We start from the raw sequence: 18756 nt of genomic DNA on the forward strand, positions 1-18756 counted from the left end.
AATAATTTTAATTATCACACAAAGAAAGAAGCTAGAATGAACAGGACTTGGTGAGGGATTGGGTAAGAGTGAGGAAGAAGGAAGAGTCAAGACACCTCATAGATTTCTGATCTGAGCAGAAAGATGTACCATGGTCCACTTACTGAGATGGTAGAGAGGGGTGGAGGGGAGTTTACATGCTCATTTATTTATCTAAATTTATTGATTTCTTAGTAAGAGATCAATAAATGGAGGTGCTGAGGAGAGTAAAGAGATGAGTAAAAGGCTGCCCCTGCCCTGAAGGTGAAATAGAAATAGATACAAATGAATGCAATACAGTAGAATCAGATCCTAAAAATATCCCTGCCTTTTGACCAAGTAATCCTATTTCTGGAGAATTCTCTGAAGGAAATAACTCAAATAGAAATAACTCAAAAGAAAACCTCTTATTGAGCAACTACTCACAGTATACCAGGCTCTGGCCTTGAAGAATCAAAGACGAATGGACACAATTCTTGACCTCCAAGAGCTCATAGTCCATTCATTGGGAAAGATAAGATAAGCATCAAATTAATTGTAACAAGAAACACATGATCAGAGCCGGATGAGAAGTGATGTCAGGTTGGCATGAGGTCAGGTTTCTCATAAAGGCCTGAACCCCCACAGGATGGATATGCCTTCTAGAACTGCTTCTCCCTGGGACAGAACTAGACCTTGAGAGAAGAACTGAAGGCCACTGAAATTTGTTTCCCAGGCCCCGACCAGGCCTCCCTTCATCCCTTTCCTGTCTACAGTTTGGGGCTTTGTGTAGGGCAAGGGAGGAGTCAGACAAAGAGAAACTAGACTTGAGGGGAGACAAGGGCAGCAAACAAGATGGAGGAGAAGGCACCCTTCAGATCAACAGTGGTTATCTGTGGGTAGTAGGAATATAAGATTCTGCTGTTTTTGTATTCTCCTTTATTTTAATATGTGTTAAAAAATTTTTTTCCATGTGAAATACATATTTCTTTGGTAATAAAATAAAAGCTGTATTTATTTATTTGGAAAGCAGATGTCAGGGCAAGACTTAACGTTTACATTCCGCTGGGAGAATCTGTTTCTTGTGTGCCATCTGGTAAACCTGAGGTTAAATGAGACCAGGGGTTGGTTTGTTTTATAAGTCAACAGTGCACAGGGATTAAGTGTTTCTGTTCTGGTGTAGACACAGCTGGATTTTAGTCCCAGTCTGCTGCTCTGTGATTTCGGTAAATTGTTTAATCTGTTTGAACATAGGTCTCCTCACCTCTACAATGGGAGTGGTTATAGTAGTGTTTACCTCTTAGAGTTGTTGGGACAATTAAACAAGAAAATGCAGTTAAAATGTATTACTGCACATCATAAGCACTGAGTAAACATCCATGGTTATTAATGCAGTGTCCTTTACTTGCTGGGATAGTGCAGCCTGGCACCTCGCCAATCCCTTTACTCTCCCTGAGCAACAGTTGCAGTTGTCAGTGCCGAGAGTCCTTGGCTCTAAAATAATCCGTTTCTTGGTGTTTTTCAGGATGAAGATGATGTGGCCAACACCCTGATCTGGCCCGAGATTCAACAGGAGCTGAAAATCATTGAATCTGAGGAGGAGCTCTCACTGCCACCACCTGCTCCAAAGATCTGCCCAGTTCAGCCAATCCTGGAGCCCAGTCCAGGGCCTCTCGCTTCCCCAGAGCCTCCTGAAAGCTTGTCCTGTGGCCCAACTGCCGTCTCCACCCCTGTGGAGGAGTGGACTAGGGATCCAACCAATCAGAGCACACAGGGGACTTCCACGGCAGCCAATAGAGAAAAGCCAGAGACTATGAACAGCCTCCACCGATCTGAGCCAGAGAAGGGCCAGCGCCCAGATCCCACCAGCCTGGCTCCTCTGGAAATCGCACCATTTGAGGCGGCTTCTTCACAAGCAAGGGTGGACCAGGGAGGCCCAGGGAATCTGTCTCCTCTGCTCCCGCCTGCCGCGCCCCCTCCAACTCCTCTGGAAGAGGTGCCTCGAGATCAGCTATCAAAGGGCAGCCCTGAGAGAGAAGACTCGTCTAGGAATTTGCAGACAAATCCATATATAGACCAGCTGAAGTCCAAAGGCAGCCCTGGGACCCCCAGACTTTGTCAGGGGGAGGAGGTCTCTCTAGGGGAAAGCAAACATCAAAATTCAGAGAATGCTGCCCCTGAGGGAAAAGGCTCTGGTCTTCGAAGCCCAACAAGAGAGGTTGAGATCTCCCCACAAGGAGAGGGGGATGTAGCCCATTCAGTACAGGAGCCCTCAGACTGTGATGAAGACGAAACTGTGACAGACATTGCCCAGCATGGCCTGGAGATGGTGGAACCCTGGGAGGAGCCCCAGTGGGTAACGAGTCCCCTTCACTCTCCCACCCTGAAAGATGTGCAAGAGGCCCAGGTGCAGGGCGCCCAGGGCCACCGGTTGGAGAAGAGGCTTCCCCACAGGCCCAGCCTTCGCCAGAGCCATTCTCTGGATAGCAAAACCACCTCTGTCAAGAGCCAGTGGACTCTTGAGACTCCCTCCTCCAGCAGCTGTGCTAACCTTGAGGCAGAGAGGAATTCCGACCCTCTGCAATCCCTGGCATCCAGGAGAGAGATTACTGAACGGGATGAGAAAACCCTAAGGTCCTTCAGAGAGTTCTCTGGCCCAAAAGGGACAGAGGCTGTTCCCAGCCAGAAGGGACCAAGTGGTTTGCAGCCTGAACCAGCAGAAATCAGCCCTGTCAGCCTGGCAGAGGGAAAGGAACTGGGGGCACACCAAGGGCACAACAACCCTCAGATTGAGCAAGGTAGTGTTCCTGGGCCAGACAATAGCAAGGAGAGTTCACCTAGTGTGCAGGACAGTACCTTGCCTGGAGAGCATCCCCCAAAGTTACAGCTGAGAGGCACTGACTGTGGGCCCCCCAAAGGGAAACACAGGCCTTCTTCCCTCAATTTGGACTCTGCCATTCCCATCACTGACCTCTTGCGGTTTGAGAACGTGGCCTCATTTGGTTCACCTGGAATGCAGCTCTCTGATCCAGCAGACAGGAAAGTCACATGGATGTCATCATCTCACTGTAAAGTAGACCCATGGAGCATTTACTCCCAGGACCCTCAGGACTTGGACATTGTTGCTCAGGCCCTGACAGGCCGCCGTAACTCGGCTCCTGTGAGTGTGTCAGCTGTGAGAACCTCCTTCATGGTCAAAATGTGCCAGGCCAGGGCAGTCCCAGTCATCCCACCCAAGATTCAGTATACACAGATCCCACAGCCCCTGCCCTCTCAGAGCTCAGGCGACAGTGGGGCTCAGCCTCTGGAAAGGGGCCAAGAGGAACCCAGCTCAACTGGTGAGACCAATCAGAAATCTGCCAAAGATGATTCTGTCTCTTCCTCAGAAAGCCCAAAAGAAGAGAAATCAAAGCAAGATACAGAAACCACTGCGTCCTTGCCAATGGATACCACTACATCCCACTTGTGTGAGGGACCCACCCTTCCTCCAGAACCAGTCTTGGCTAACCTGCTCTCCACCCAGGATGCAACAGTGCAATGCAGAAAACGCACATCAGAGACAGAGCCATCTGGAGACAACCTTCTTTCTTCAAAAATAGAGCGACCATCAGGGGGTTCTAAGCCTTTCCACAGGTCAAGACCGGGAAGACCTCAGAGCCTAATCTTATTCAGTCCCCCTTTCCCCATTATGGACCACCCTCCCCCTTCATCCGCAGTGACAGATTCCAAGGTTCTTCTGTCCCCCATCAGAAGTCCCACCCAGACAGTTTCCCCTGGCCTTCTTTGTGGGGATTTGGCAGAAAACACGTGGGTCACACCAGAAGGGGTTACACTTAGGAATAAAATGACCATCCCTAAGAATGGCCAAAGACTAGAGACCTCAACCAGCTGTTTTTACCAGCCCCAGCGGAGATCAGTGATTCTGGATGGAAGAAATGGGAGGCAAATAGAATGACATCAGTTCACTGGTGTCTGAAAAAAATGTCATGATTCATCATCTGGAAGTTATTACAGGGCCAACTTGCCATTATTCCAGGCGTAGGTTATCCAAATTTGGGCTTATTTTGGCCTCTTCTCTTTCTTCAGGCTTTTGACCATTTATTAATTAGTTCGTTTGCCAGAAAAGAGGTCAAGGGAAGGACCAAGAGATGAAATTCAGATAAATCCATAACGGCAGGTGGGAAAAGATCAGGTAACAGAACAGGGTGAAATTCTTGCCTCCAATGAGATTTCGGTTTGTTTGTGAGTTGCATTTCTCCCACATTGTCATTATCTGTTACCGTTGACAGTTGGCTAAAATAACGTCTTTTGAAAGAAAGAGAAATCCTTTGCCTGTGTTGGAAAATGTTGCTGTTGAGGTTTGAAGGCCTCCTTTTTACATCATGCTCTTTAATGCTCTTTAAAGCATGTGTTCTTTTAGACCAGTTTTCTGATAAGCTTTGTAAAAGTGTAAACTCCAGAATGGAAGCAGATTTGGAAGTGCAAACTAACACTTAAAGATCCAACTGGGTGAATTTCCCTGGAATCTCTGCAGACCTGTCCAAGATGGCTCCATGTATCAGCGTTGAAAATCAGAATCTATACACAAGAGCAAATTCTGAGACTGGAAAAATCTAAGAAAACTTACTGGCTGTGGCTTTTGCTAACTTGGGACTCTACCATTATCCTGACCTCTGATTTACAAATCCAGTAGCTGGGCAAGGTGGGGGCTGAGCTGAGCTGAGGGTTACCTCAATGAAATGTGCTGAATCTTCACTTGAGTATGCAATAGTGAAGTGAAGTGATCTGTTTTCTTTCCGAATCAGAGTCCAAGAACAGGATATCATCATAGAGAAAAACCTCATGCATGGGCAGAACTATACTCTAAACTTAATGTGTTTAAATTGGTTGGGCATTAGAGAAAACACCTCTAGCTCAGCTTCCCTCTCCCCCACACTAGGCTGGGAGTACAGGAGAGGATAAGTGGGGAACCCTGGCAGGGTGACCATCACTACCACTTGGTGAGAGCTGCCCTTCTGAATATGCATTTCATTTTAGCCAGTGGGTGCCTCCCCCTCTCCCTCTCCTTCCATTACTCAGAGCATATTTGAGTATCTTTCTCCTTTCCATAATCACCCTCATCCATCACCCACCCCAGCACTCCAACTTGCCCTTCTTCTGTCTATATGCAGGCAGAAGCAATAAACCAATCTGATCTTATTTCAGTTTTTTAGAACTTCCAATGGTTCTTTCCTTTTCGATTGGTGAGAGGAAGGAGAACTAATATAACCTGCTGGCAGATTTTTGGTGCTTCCCCCAAAAAAGGGCTTCACAGGAGCCCTTCTCAAGGCAAAAGCCATTAGAGTATCAGCAGTTTCAAACCTAAGACAATGATCTTATTTGAGAAACGAATTAAAATAGACCTGTTTCTAGCCCTATCCATGTCTTCTCAGGGTCAAGTCTGGCTGAACTCTGTCCACAAGCTCAGTCATTGCAGAACTTTCCCTAGGAGCTAGCCAGTACCTCTGGGCAGGCCTCACAACCCACGCTGCTGCTGGGGGTAGGTAGGGGCTGAATTAAAGTTACCTCCTCCAGTGAGAAATTGGAAGCTGATGCCCTGCAACAGATACATATTCCCCTTTCCCTTCTTCCCTGATAAACCTTACAGTTTTAAAATCTTGTCCTATACCTTTTAAGCCAGTGTCTGTGGTGGGGTAACTGGCAGGCTAGCTGATGAGTTCTACTTTCAGAGGGCGCTGAGGTGAGTGAGGAGGGGAGCAGTTAATAGGCGTTTCGGGGTCTTGCATTCTCATTAGGTGAGCAAGACACTGGACCAACAGCTGAGGAGATGTCAACCCATTAAAAAAACAAAGTCCTAGGGTATAGCATTTTTCCTCCTTGGCAAGCAAGGTGAAGAAATATAGTGGTGACAGATGAGAAAGGCCATGTTCAGGAGAGTTGAAAAGTACATTCCTGCCTTATCAGAAAATGTGGGCAGATAGGCTTTATCCCAATCGCAGTGCACTATGGTGTCTATGCTTTGATAAAGACCATGTTCCAGTTACAATGTGAGAGAGGAAGGGAACTGGACTTTGCCTCACCATCAGAACTCTGAGCCAAGTAATGAAATATTTAAACTGTTTTACGATTATTTTGAATTTTAGTTTGTAACACTTAGAGGATATATTTTTATTTGGGAATAGACTCAGAAGCCACTAAGTACATATTAATGAGTGGGTTCTCCTCGGGGCACCTAGGCACATTTCTTAAATGGCTGCCATGCTCCTTGACATGGCATGCCATGACAGACTCTGACACCTTTTGTCTGTAGCATCATCTTCAGGAGTTTGGATATGTGGATGCCACCATGAGACACAATGACAACTGTCTGGAGATATTCTGTATTCTCAGCTTCCCTAGCCAGTCAATCCAGAAGGCTGTGGAAGCTGACTCACCTCAATCAGTGTCCTACTGCGGAAATGTGGACTTCTTCTTCACTATAGCCCAGCCTGTCAGCTGTCACAAACGCATCCATAAACTTCCTGGGGACTAGGGCTAGCCTGGCGCTGAGGAAATTCCATTTCATGGCAGAGAACTCAGATTTTCACCCCTGAAATTGTTCCCCCAAATGCCTTGAGATGACCTATTTGGTCATTCATTTGGGACTGAAAAATGACCCCCTTGAGAATGGCCGGCTGGAAATCAAATTGCCCACTTCCACCCAGGGGAGGGACAGAACAAGGGCTTGTGTTTTCAGGAGGATCTACAGGGTGCTCTGCAAAGGGCTGAAAAATCAAATTGGCAAAGTGCTCCTTCAAATCAATTACCAGTCCTCAAAATGGGGGTGGCTGGATTTAAATGTTGAAATGAAATGCATGCATCTCCTAATATTTTCTTTCAGTGTTAGCAGTTGCTTGAGAGGATAATCTGTATTTATTGGCAAAATGGCCCTCTCAGGCCAGCTATTTTTTTCTTTTCTTTTTTGCCAAAACGGACCAGATAGAGGGAAATTTGGTTTTTATTCTTTGCTTTAGATGGAACGTGAAGAGACCTGACCAAGAACTCCATTAAGACAGCTTAATCTAAGCCATAAAATTCAAAATATTGACCGACTCAAAATGAGGGATTCTGGGGAGTTTAAAAACGTAATAAACATCATCATCCTCAACAGTATTTATCAAGAGCTTAGTAATATTGCACTGGGTGCCTTAGAACTTAAATCCTTAAAGAGTCTACTGAAAAAGGGGAGAGGCATGGTAGCAAATGAAATAGTCCATAAACAAATAGGCACAAGATTTAGAACCGTTAAGTTATCAAATGACAGCTGAAAGGGAAACATGTAGCAACTAGCATCTTTTAATAGGATTGTTAATAGTGTTCGAGTTATCTACTGACTTTAATCAAATTAAACACAATTGCAAATCCAGCAGAAGGTACTAGGGAGACAGGCGTTGAGAATTTTGCTTTGTTTAAAAAATGAGAGAGCGGTAATCAAGAACAAATAGTTCTGAAGTTGTGTGTAGTCTTAATTGGTTTGGTTGTGAAGTCCTGCTGGATCTCTGCTAATGAGCCAGGTAATAAATAGCATGCCATGCTCCTGAGAGGGGGCTTTAGAGACTTCCATCACCACAAAATGTATTAACTCCTGTTGATGATGAAGTCATAGGTCCAAGATAAGCTGCTCCTTTCATGCCTAATGTTCAGCGCATGATAATCACATTTGACTAAAATTGGGTGGTTTATTTATCTACACAGGTCTTGCAGGGGCAGTGGGGAGCATAAGATTCATTTGTCTGGAATTGGAGTGGGAGAGGTTCGGGACAGGACCACATTCTACCACCGGCTTGTCCTATCTAATGACAAAATTAATCTTGGGGTTAAGTGTTGTCAGGAGTATGATTTTAGGCGCTTCCAACAGGAAGGTCAGCTCAAAATGTGGAATGACAAAGAACGTGTCCTCCTTTGTCATCACCTTCCAAACATGGAGAGACATAGGAGATAGAAAAAGGGTGATCGCCTGAGATCAGTGTCAGTCTAGATGGTATAAAACTGGGGGCCACCACAGACGAACTGGCACACAGCAGATCATTTAGCAGCCTTGAGGTTCATGAGCAATGCAAAATCACTTCTCTGTAAGGTTGAAGGAGGATGTAGCTAAATATAAGAAACCCACGAAGTAGGTAGCTGTGTGTTTTACTGGGTGGATCACAATGCTTTGCAATAACAATGCCATAGTAATTCTTGGCTTATAATTCTGCAAGATAAAGCACTTTTTCAAAGGCATCTGTTAGAAATCTACATGGATTCAGCTGTTTGTTGAGCTCGACAAGTGTTTCCAAAGATATAGTCAAATTTTTTCTATTGATTAAAAAAGTATAAATATTAAACCTATCCATAGAGACATTTAAGTGTAATTAAAACAGATGTTATGCTTTAAAAATGTATTCTAATAAATGCTATAAAGGATAATGCTTATGATGGCACTGTGAACTAGAGAAAGACCTGGGCTCATCAAAATCAGTAATAGGAAAAGTAGATTATATGCATCAGACTCATTGTTCTGGTTCGATGTTGGTTTTCTTTCTTCAAGGTTTGGTTTCACAGCTGGAGTCCTGATGATTTGCTTGAGTAAATTTTTCTTGTTTTTGTTATTTTACCTCTTAATATTGTCAAATATTTGCAACTTCTCTCTCTTACTGTTGTAATCATACATGTTACCAAAGATACCCATTATAAGTCAATGGATATTGTCATGAAAATTAAGAAGAAAAAAAGCTATTGCTTCTCAAAAGTCCACAGCTTACCAAGTTATGTGAATCCATCTGCACGGATGTGAACTCAATTTTTCTATTACTTGAATCAGTCAATTGGAGGGGACTGCTCTTTCATTTGAATGATTATGTTAATGGTGCTCTGAGGGAAAGAAGCAAAATCCTGGCATATATTATCACAAAAAAGGGGGAGAAAGGCACTCAATGGGTCTAAATCACAGGCCCTTAGAAAAAAAAAATCACACAACCAAGGCTTACAATCTGGCAATGAAAAACACCACTGCCAAGGGGACAAAAATACTAGCCTTCTAAATAAAAATATTTAGAACTTCACACTACTCAGGTCTGCTCCTGTCATCCCTCATTACTACCCTAAATGCCTTTTCATCTTCCCTATTCCCAGATCCACACTTGCTCTGTTTCTCTTTCCTGGATCCGTGCCCACTGCCCCCCAAATGGCAGCACACAGTTGCCCTCACTCTTAATCTTTCCTCCAGCCTCTGGAGTCTTCTCTCATCACAGCCCTGGTATCTTCCCTCAATGTTGCCTCCACTTCCTGGATTTCAATACAACTTGACTCTCCTCTGAGGACACTCCTGTCCCTGCACAGTTAAGGCTACACATTTCTCCCTTGTTACACAAACTAGGTGTTCTCTAGTTTCCCACTTCTGCTTTTGCACCATTGCTCCTGCCCATCTTCTACAAAAATCTATTACCAAAATTCATGGAATCCAGCTATTTTAACTTTTATCATACTTTGTGGCTACAATGTAGTCAATGTCCCACCCAGATCTCCCAGTCTTTGGCACCGAGCTCCCTCTTTCCACCATTGTTCTGGATGATTTCAGTGTTCCTGAGGAAAACACGCCCCACACTCTTGGCACAGTTGCTCACAGCTTTTACTTCTCTTTAGTTTGGGCCATTTGCCTCCAGGGTTTCACATTATGCTGCTTCACAACCCACAACTCTGTGATCCTAAACTCTCATATTCCATTCTCAGAATTTCTCCTACCCTTGCTCCTTTATCCCTTCTACTTGCTCAAGATTACTAACGTCTGGCTTACGCCTACTCTGAGAGACAGTACTCCCAACCGGACTTCATTCTTCCTTCCCTAGCCTTTCCAGACCTCAAGGAATAGCATCTCAGCTACTCCCACCAGCACTACTAACTCCCTTGACCACTAGTACTTCAGCCATACCTGCTTTGCAAACCTCCAAACTAGGACCAGGACTCTTACCACCCATCTTCTCCACTCTTTTACTTATTGTTGAATCAGACCAGAGAAAAATTTAAAACCGTGGCAGGAGAGCCTTTGAAAATTTATGGTTTACCACCTCATCAGTACCCTCATTCCAGAAACTCACAAAAGATATTTCACTATTCTAAGCCCCCTCCTAGGTTGATCCACCCCCCCACCCCACCCCCCAATTTGCCCCTTACTTCACAAGTTTATGCTGTCAGATGTTTCTTCAATACCCCTGTCCCCCACCAGCACCTTCTCATCCATATATGTATGTACCCGAACTTCCTTCTAGCTCACAGGAATTGCTATTCCTCTTCCCAAGGGCTCCCAAGAACACCTAATTCACAACTTCTTCATTCCAATTCACTGCTCTGGACCAACTGCAACCTGACCTCCACCCCCATCACTCCATTAAAATTTCTTGGCTAAAGTCACCAATGATCCAATAACCACATCAACAGTCAATTCTGTCTCTTGACTTCCTTCTTCTCTCATATTTGATACTGTTGATCATTTCTTCCTTGAAACACTAGTTCACCTTGTCTCTTAGACCTCCATTTCCTTAGTCTGGTTCACTTGAAAACTTCCTCTTCCTCTCTGCTCTAAAATGTTTTTATTCACCAGAATTGTCCTTCCCTTTCACCCCACTGTTTCTATCACCCACACAACTTTGACACCTCACCCCACCCCCTCTCACCTTCTCTTACATGAACTTTTTAAATGGTTGGCTAACTGATCTCCCTGCTTTAAGTCTCATTGACATCTGTCCATTCTCCAGATTGTACATATTGCTGCCAAAGTTGTCTAAGGATGGTGGATCTCATCGAAATCACCTTGAGTGTGTTAAAACAGATTTCTGGGCTCTATCCAGAGTTTCTGACTTAGTAGGTTTTGGGTAGGGCTCAAAAATTTCCATTTCTAAGCAGTTCACAGTTAGGTGATGCTGCTGCTGCAGACCCAGAGATTACATTTTGAGAACTCTCTGGGTCCTAACTCCTAAGTTTAAAATCTTTCATTAGCTGCCTTCAGTTCCTAGACTTCTAAGAATTACTTGAAGTGCTTGTGAAAGGGGCACATTTTTGGGCTTCACTCTTGATTTCGACTTAGATCTGATGTAGTATCCAAGGATCACACCTTTGAGAACCTGTGACCTATGTGGAATTCAAGTCTTTCTATAATCTATCCTTTGCCTATCTCGCTAGCATTATTGAACTGGTTATTTAAAAACTAGTCCAAGTCCATGGCATGCTGGGTGGCTCGGTTGGTTAAGCTTCCAACTTTGGCTCGGGTCATGATCTCACGGTTCGTGAGTTCGATCCCCGCATTGGGCTCTGTACTGACAGTGCGGAGCCTGCTTGGGATCTCTCCCTCTCTCTCTCTCTCTCTCCCTCTCTGCCCCTCCGACTCATGCTTTCTCTCTTTCAAAATACATAAATAAAAACTTTTTTAAAAACCCACTAAACTAGCCCAAGTCCATGCCTTGGATTTTTGTATGTCCTGTTCGTACCACATGAACCTTCTTTCCCTCATCTAAGTGGTCAACTCCCAGTCCTCCTTTAAAATGCTCCTTATGTGTTACTGTTGCAGTGAAGTCTTCATGACACTGCAGCTTTCAAGCAAAGTTGATAAATCTCTTTTCTGCATCATCTCTGTACCTTTCTGAACACTTTGTGTTATGATTACTTTGTGTTATGATTACTTATCTGTCTTCTATTAATGAACGCTCAACATCACTATCTCTGGCACCCAGCAGTGTCTGATATGTAATAATTGCTCAGTAAATAGAAATGGGGGAGGGTTGGTGGTGATGACTGATAGGGAGGGGAAAGAAACTTAAGGAATAGAACACGGAATCAGAGTAAATAGGATATTAAGGAACATTCCCATCATGCTCATGCTTATGAACTGCTTTCCTCTACTTACCCACCTTAAACCACCCAAACTGGCCAAGCATCTTTCTCCTTTTCCTGTATCCAAAGTTCACCCAACTGATCTTTTGCTATGCCATTTTTTTCCACTTAATTTCCCAGTATATAAACAGTCACCAAAAGGCTATTCTTTACTGAGTATGCATCTCCTAATCACCAAGCAAAGATGATGTACTTTCTTTCACATGACGCATAAGTAAAGGGATACACAGGGAACTACATCTGAATGTGGCACCTACAAAGGACAGCTGAAATATGTAGGAGCACGTTGCACTGGAGGCTTTTATCTCCCTGATGCTGTCATATCTGCAAAGGGGGGGGGGGCACTTTGAAATTTCATTAGCCCAAACTAATTTTTATTTCTTATATTCACTCATTTGTTTAGCCAGCCTGGCATCTGGTCCTCCTGATTTAGGACTCATTTAGGATATGGCCAAGACAGGTCAAACCAGAAGGGGCAGGCAGGAGTGTAGGGGATCAGCTTAGGAGAGCCAGTCTGTTCTCTTTAATCAGATCTAATCTATCTGAGCTGATAGAACCAAGTTGGAGCCATTTTGATGTGCCAAGACCACCCATTTTGCTCTGAGCTGTCAAGTAATCTCTTCAAAATGTTTATGGGTCAAAAGAAACCCTATCTAAGGAAAGAATATTGAGATGGCCTCCCTCCACTCCAAGAACCACCTTATTTAGGTTGAGCCACTTTACAAAAGCAGCCAATACACTGTGGTTACCTGCTATTTTTCCAATATACCAAAATTGTTCCCACCTCAGGCCACTGTCTTTGGTATTACTGAATGCTCCCCAAATTATTTAGATGGCTCAGTCTTGCTTCTTTGCTCTGCTCTTTGCTCAGAGATCATCTTCTCAAAGACGTTTTCTAGCAATGCCACCCCTGGCACTAGTTCTTTGCCCTGATTTATTTTCTCTTTACCACACTTACTTATTACTACCAGGAGATAATACACATGAATTTATTTACGGCACATTTTGCACCTCCATATTGTAAGTTCTATGAGGGTAGGAACTTTGCATTTCTTTTTCACTGTTATTTTCCCAGTGCCTAATATTGTGCCTGGTGGTCAATATGTATTTGTTGAATAGCTGAATGGACTCAGACTGCCAAATAATGTATCTTAAAAACAACAAAAAGTATACATGTCAAAATATTTAAGGGGAAAATGGTTAAACTTAGCTGTCACCTTGGATAGCTGTATATAGACACGTACTCCTCATAATGCTGCCTTTGCTGAAAACCTGTTGGGAACTCTTCTGCAAGAATTGTTTTCAGAGCCAGTTTATGAATTACATGATTGGTCTTTTTACTTCATAGGTCATATTGTGTTTCACCAAAAACTTCACAGTGTAAAAAAGCCAAAGCACAGAAAACATATGAGAATACATTTCAGGCTCTCAAGACAAGGCCTCAGAAGTTTAGATGACTAGTGACATCAATTGACTAAGTAGATCACCTCTTGAGAATATGGACATGGACCAAAAAAGGTTAATGCTCACAAACATAGAGGTTCTGGAATTTGAAATTAAAAACACATTTTAGGCATAGATCAAATTATCTGAGGACAAAGAGGTAACTTCTTCTATTTCACTTCTGCTTATAACTCCAAACATGCTGTGGGCTGCTGTCCAGACTGCATCCAAGATTGTTTAGCTGAGAACTTGCCCATTCTTCCAGTTACTTGGTATCTTCAGTCTGCCTATACGCCAGCCCACATGGCTTTACACTCATCTTCTCCCACTGGTCCAGCCATACACCATCTCCTTCATGATATGGGCTTTCGTTCTAAAGACTGTCTTAAAAAATATTATTACAAATAGCTAATAATAAAAGGAAAATCTAAGAGGCAAAAGAAGTGAAAGAACAGGAAAAATGACCACAAAATCCTGAGTTTCAGGATAGTAGCTTATCTGTAAGTATTTTTAAATGTCATTGAACAGAACAAAATGCTGAGTTCCTATCTCAGAAATGCTTCCTCCCAGTAGGCAACAAAGAGAACCCCACCCAGGACTATAACCCAATCTTTATTCCATGTACTCCAATACAGTTAGCCAGCCAAAGAGAAAGAGACTGGGTGCTGTCAGGCGACTCCACTGACTTCCCTTTCTGTAGCAGTCGGGCCAACCGAGGACTAAAGATAATTAGGACTGGAAGCAGCGTAGACACACCAAAGGTATGGTGTTAAGTGATATATGAGATGTGTTCATAAATGAATGAGTTATTCCAGAGCCACACAAACAAATCAATCTCTTTACTGCAGAGGCACACCTCTCGTCCTGTGTATTATTCAAATGTACTAACACATGAAAGATCACATCACCTTGTTTATGGATACATTTAATATCCCTTACCCTTCCCACCTTTCAAAACATAATAGTATACAAAATATAAAATATCTTAAATATTTATAAAAATCGCAAGAAAAAAATAGAACGTATGAAAATATTTTTATCTGAGTTCTCCCTCATTGTTGAGAGGCAGCTTAATTTGCCTTGAGTTCATAACTGTTGAGTGGGTAGGAGTATGCCCTGCCTAATACTATTCTGTCCCGGAGAAGCTTAAATAAAACATAGTAGTTGCAGAAGAGGATGAGAGCCATGGAAAGTGTGTGGTTCCACTTCTCTGACCGCAGCAAGGAATAGAGCTGGTAGAAGACGACACTGCCCTCAATAAGGATAAGCAGATTTAACAGCCTTAATGGACGATGAAATAGGAACTGTAAAGAGATTAAAAAACAAAACATTATTTCACAGAAAAATATTGTAGTCTTCTCACATTTTCTCCTAAAATAATTTCATATTTACAGGTTCCTATGTGCAATAATATATAGATCTGCTTACTGAACATCAATCAGGCTATTTCTTGCTGTAGAGACCCAAACCTTTCCCATTTTGCTCAAGGAATAATGAAATAAATTTTATTTCAATGCCCTGAGACATGAAAAAGGATTATACCCAAAAGAACTCTGCCTCTAAACATTTTTCTTAAATTACATCTTGGGTATATATTCTATTTGAGATAATCCAAAGTATATTTATCTAAGACAGGGGCTGGATAAAGGACCGAATGGGAAATATTTTAGACTTTGCAAGTCAAGAGGCAAAAATTGAAGATATTATATAGGTGTTTACAACCGTTTAAAATGTAAACCATTTAAAAATGTAAAAATCACTGTTAGTTGTGGGCTGGTCTGAGACATAAACACCTATGCTAGACAAGTCTGGGGAGAGGGGAGGTCTTACAAGCTGAAATATCAATACAATAATTTCTTAATTTTCCCTTAAACTGTGTACCCACCATCATCAATGACTCAAATCCTCTACATCATAAATTTCTGCTGGATTTTTTTTTCTGGATATTGAGAAATAGGGTGCACATACAGGACGATGAGGAAAGAAGGAAAATTCAGTCAGAATTAGAGTTTGGCTAAAAACAGGGCTGCTGTATTCACTTCTACCAAATTATTTATTTATTTATTTATTTATTTATTTATTTTTAATTTTTTTTTTAACGTTTATTTATTTTGAGACAGAGAGAGACAGAGCATGGACAGGGGAGGGTCAGAGAGAGAGGGAGACACAGAATCCGAAACAGGCTCCAGGCTCTGAGCAGTCAGCACAGAGCCCAACGCGGGGCTCGAACTCACAGACCGTGAGATCGTGACCTGAGCCGAAGTCGGACGCCTAACTGACTGAGCCACCCAGGCGCCCCTCTACCAAATTTTTTAAGTGGCTAAATCCTGGTTTACTAATAAAAATGCATTATGAATAGAAAGATAGAGGTCATAGGGTGCAAATTGTAGCAATGGTGATATATCATATCTAAATAAACTAATTTGGACCTCAAGGCACAAATTTGAGAATAAAGCCTAATTATCATGAAAGGTAGCCAGGTTCTTAGGGTCCTTCTTTGGGAGAAAGGAACTGTTTACCCTGGGTTCTAGTATATGATATTTAGTAATAGAATGTATAAAATTGGCTCAGATTTAATACTCTAAAAGGACCCAGGCAATTGGAGTTTCTGTGGCAATTCTAGCAATTAAAATTAAATGTGCCACTAAGCTATAAACTGAATGAGCAGAATGGTGAGGAAAGGCTTTAAATTCTAACAGTTACAGGTAGTAGGCATATTTTAAATGAGCGTTCTCAAACTTCAGTGTTCCTAAGAATCATTTCCAAATCTGTAAATGCTGCAAACTCCTGGAATCCTTCAGAGACTCTGATTCAGAAGTCTGGGGTAGGGGTCCTGAATCACTTTAAGGAGTGGGCCAGGTGATTTACATGCAAGTGGCTCAAGGACCGCTTTGAGAAGCACTGATTTACCTGTTTGGTCATGCAAAGTCAGGTAATAAGTTAACTTCCCTAATCCTTATTCTTTGGATTTTGCCCAGTGCTTCAGCTGTTCAACACACTAGCAAGGAAAACACTTATTTTTCAAGCAGAAAACTCCAGTAGAATACCTGGTCATTATAGGTTTCAAGGGGACTGCCCAGGCCAACAGAAGTCATTAATGGCCTGTGGAAGTCAGCTGACTGAATTAAATATTCTGTGTAGAAACCAAATGATTATGCAGCTGTGACTTAAGTCTACTCTTCCATCTTAAGGCAACCCCTTAGGAGTCTGGAAGGAGTTGCTGGTAGTTTCCTCATTCAAGGGCCTTTCACCTTCTCCGTGCTCCTCCCAGCCCCCACCCAGCCCCACCTTCCACAATGGTATTTACAAGCATCCAGTCCTGATACAGAGTTCCCAGTACTTAATTGAAAGGCCTTAGTAGCAAACGCCTACCTAACCAGAAAGCCAATGTACACTCCCACGGAACTGGGAGGGAGGAAGAGATTCAAGTATCCCCCAAAAAGGCCTCCAATTCTTTCTTAGAATGTAATCTTCATTCAAAGGCAATGCCCTGCACTATGAACAGTCCTCTGTATGCACCTTCTTTTTCCCACTGCCACTGATCAGCTGGCTTTTCTCTTATAAGTTAATACTGTTGCCTCCTAGAGTCAGAATTTCCTGGACACTGAAAAGATCAAATAGAACATAATCCAAGGTATAAATTCAAATGGGACAGAAGCTGGGATGTCCAGCTAGATGTCTAGTGGATGTCTACTGCTTCTTCCTTTTTAACTTATAAACCTTTTCCCCTTTTAATCCAGAAAAAGTAAAAGGCCAGAGATCATGGCATTTGTCTTACTTTGATAAGGGAAGTCAAGGTAATTTAAGGAGGTGATATGTATGACAAATACAAAAAACAAAACAAAAACATTACATTACTACATCAAATGTCACTTAAGAATACACAATACAATATAATAAAGATACCACTAAACCAAACTATTACAAATAAATATTGTAAGATGAAACAAGTCTTAAATAATTGCCTACTTGTTTCAAGTAATACTAGACTCAACAAATTCCAGTGTAACTTCAAGCTGCTGAAGCTGGGATAATGGTATTTGACCTTAAAACTGCCTTTCAGAATACACTTCCAAAAGACAGGGACTATTATACTAGTAGTGATAATTACCATGTATCAATTTCCGTATGTGCTACGCACTGTGCTAGGTGCTTACGCACAGAGAGGCCTCCTGATGCTTACCACTAAGTTTATGTTTGAAAAGAAATAAGTGGTACTTGCATAAAAGCGGGCATGGGATACGTCTGAAGGCACTGCCACGTTGTAAGGCCCCATGGCTCTATATAAACATCTGCTGTGTCGCACCAGCACCCCTTGAGGCCATATTGTATTTTCTGACCAACTAAGGGAGAAAGAAATGCAATGTTAGCATATTGGCAATAACAGCTAAGACAGTGTATGGCAAGGGCAACTACATTTCTATGGAAGGGATTAAGTATTCAAGGCTTCATCTGCCTGAATTCTGAGAATACAGTAATTGCACAAACTGGAAAGAGTAGAAAGTATTTATTATCATAACTTCACTGCTATAGAGTAGAGATGTTACAAAGTGATATAGTTAACTCAGTGTCAAGGGACTTAAGAGGCTTAGGAGAATGAGCCAAAATAAATGTGTAAGGCATCTATGAGCCAGAAAATCGAATGTAAGCAGGTGGATGGTCATCTCAATCCCAAGTGAGCAAAATCTATGGATGGAAATGCTGGAGAAAACCAACAAGAAGAGAGAGCGGATGGTAGTAAGAGTAGTGGAAAATGAATATATTGTCGAATTAGCATGACATTTACTGCAGAATTACATCCCCAAAAGCTATAGAATATCAATTTGTCACATACTTCAAATGCCTCATATATGTGTGAAGCTATACAGAACACAGAGACACACAAGGTACTGACACACAGACTTTTCTTTTTACCACTTTCTTGGTTTATTTTTATAAAAGTTTCTCTAGGAAAAAGAGGTTATGGAAGAAGCTTCATTCTTTCCAGCACCAATGTAATGGAGTTGGGGTGGGGATGGGGATCTTCAGGTTAAGCTTTTTAAAAAATCTAAGTTAATTCATCTCTTGCTGATTTTGGAAATGTTAGTTTCCTAGGGTAAGAACTGGGACAGCATTTTAGATATGTTAAAAAACAAAAAAAAACGTCTAGCACCCTGAAGCTTTCCCAGTTCAGAAAATGTTCCATCAGCCTTACTCACACTTACCAGCATTAAAGTGATGATACACCTCATGGCCATGTGCCATCAGGAGCCTGAAGATGCACAGTACTAGTACTGTGGATTGTATTTTCAATTTTTATTGAAATCTGTCCTTTGCCCACAGTCGGGTTTCTTTTCAGCCTGGCCCAATCTCTTTCAGTTCCTGGGCTTGAAGGCCTGTGCTAATCTGTATCAGACATCAAGGCAGATAATT

The 18756-nt window shown here is 42.4% G+C and overlaps 3 protein-coding genes across 4 annotated transcripts in view; 2 read left to right on the plus strand and 1 right to left on the minus strand.

Moving 5' to 3' along the window:
* The window catches only part of ARHGAP31 (Rho GTPase activating protein 31), a 114142-nt gene extending 105372 nt beyond the window's left edge, over positions 1–8770 (plus strand). The window contains exon 12 of the mRNA XM_049629420.1: positions 1523–8770. Coding sequence (XP_049485377.1) covers positions 1523–3952 — 2430 coding nt within the window. The 3' untranslated portion in view covers positions 3953–8770. The remainder of the gene's footprint in view (positions 1–1522) is intronic.
* PLA1A (phospholipase A1 member A) overlaps positions 1–18756 on the plus strand; it is a 194960-nt gene that overhangs the window by 96935 nt on the left and 79269 nt on the right. The window lies entirely within an intron of this gene.
* The window catches only part of TMEM39A (transmembrane protein 39A), a 30839-nt gene continuing 26336 nt past the window's right edge, over positions 14254–18756 (minus strand). Inside the window, exons 8-9 of one of the 2 annotated variants that reach the window (XM_049629423.1) lie at positions 17567–17687; positions 14254–14648 (exon numbers count right to left, since the gene is read on the minus strand). In XM_049629423.1, coding sequence (XP_049485380.1) covers positions 14415–14648; positions 17567–17687 — 355 coding nt within the window. In that variant the 3' untranslated portion in view covers positions 14254–14414. Of the gene's footprint in view, positions 14649–15229; positions 17688–18756 lie in introns of both variants that reach the window. The other variant, XR_007457494.1, reaches the window with a different exon arrangement.

The sequence above is a fragment of the Panthera uncia genome, chromosome C2 (assembly GCF_023721935.1).
Source record: "Panthera uncia isolate 11264 chromosome C2, Puncia_PCG_1.0, whole genome shotgun sequence".
Lineage (NCBI taxonomy): Eukaryota > Metazoa > Chordata > Mammalia > Carnivora > Felidae > Panthera > Panthera uncia.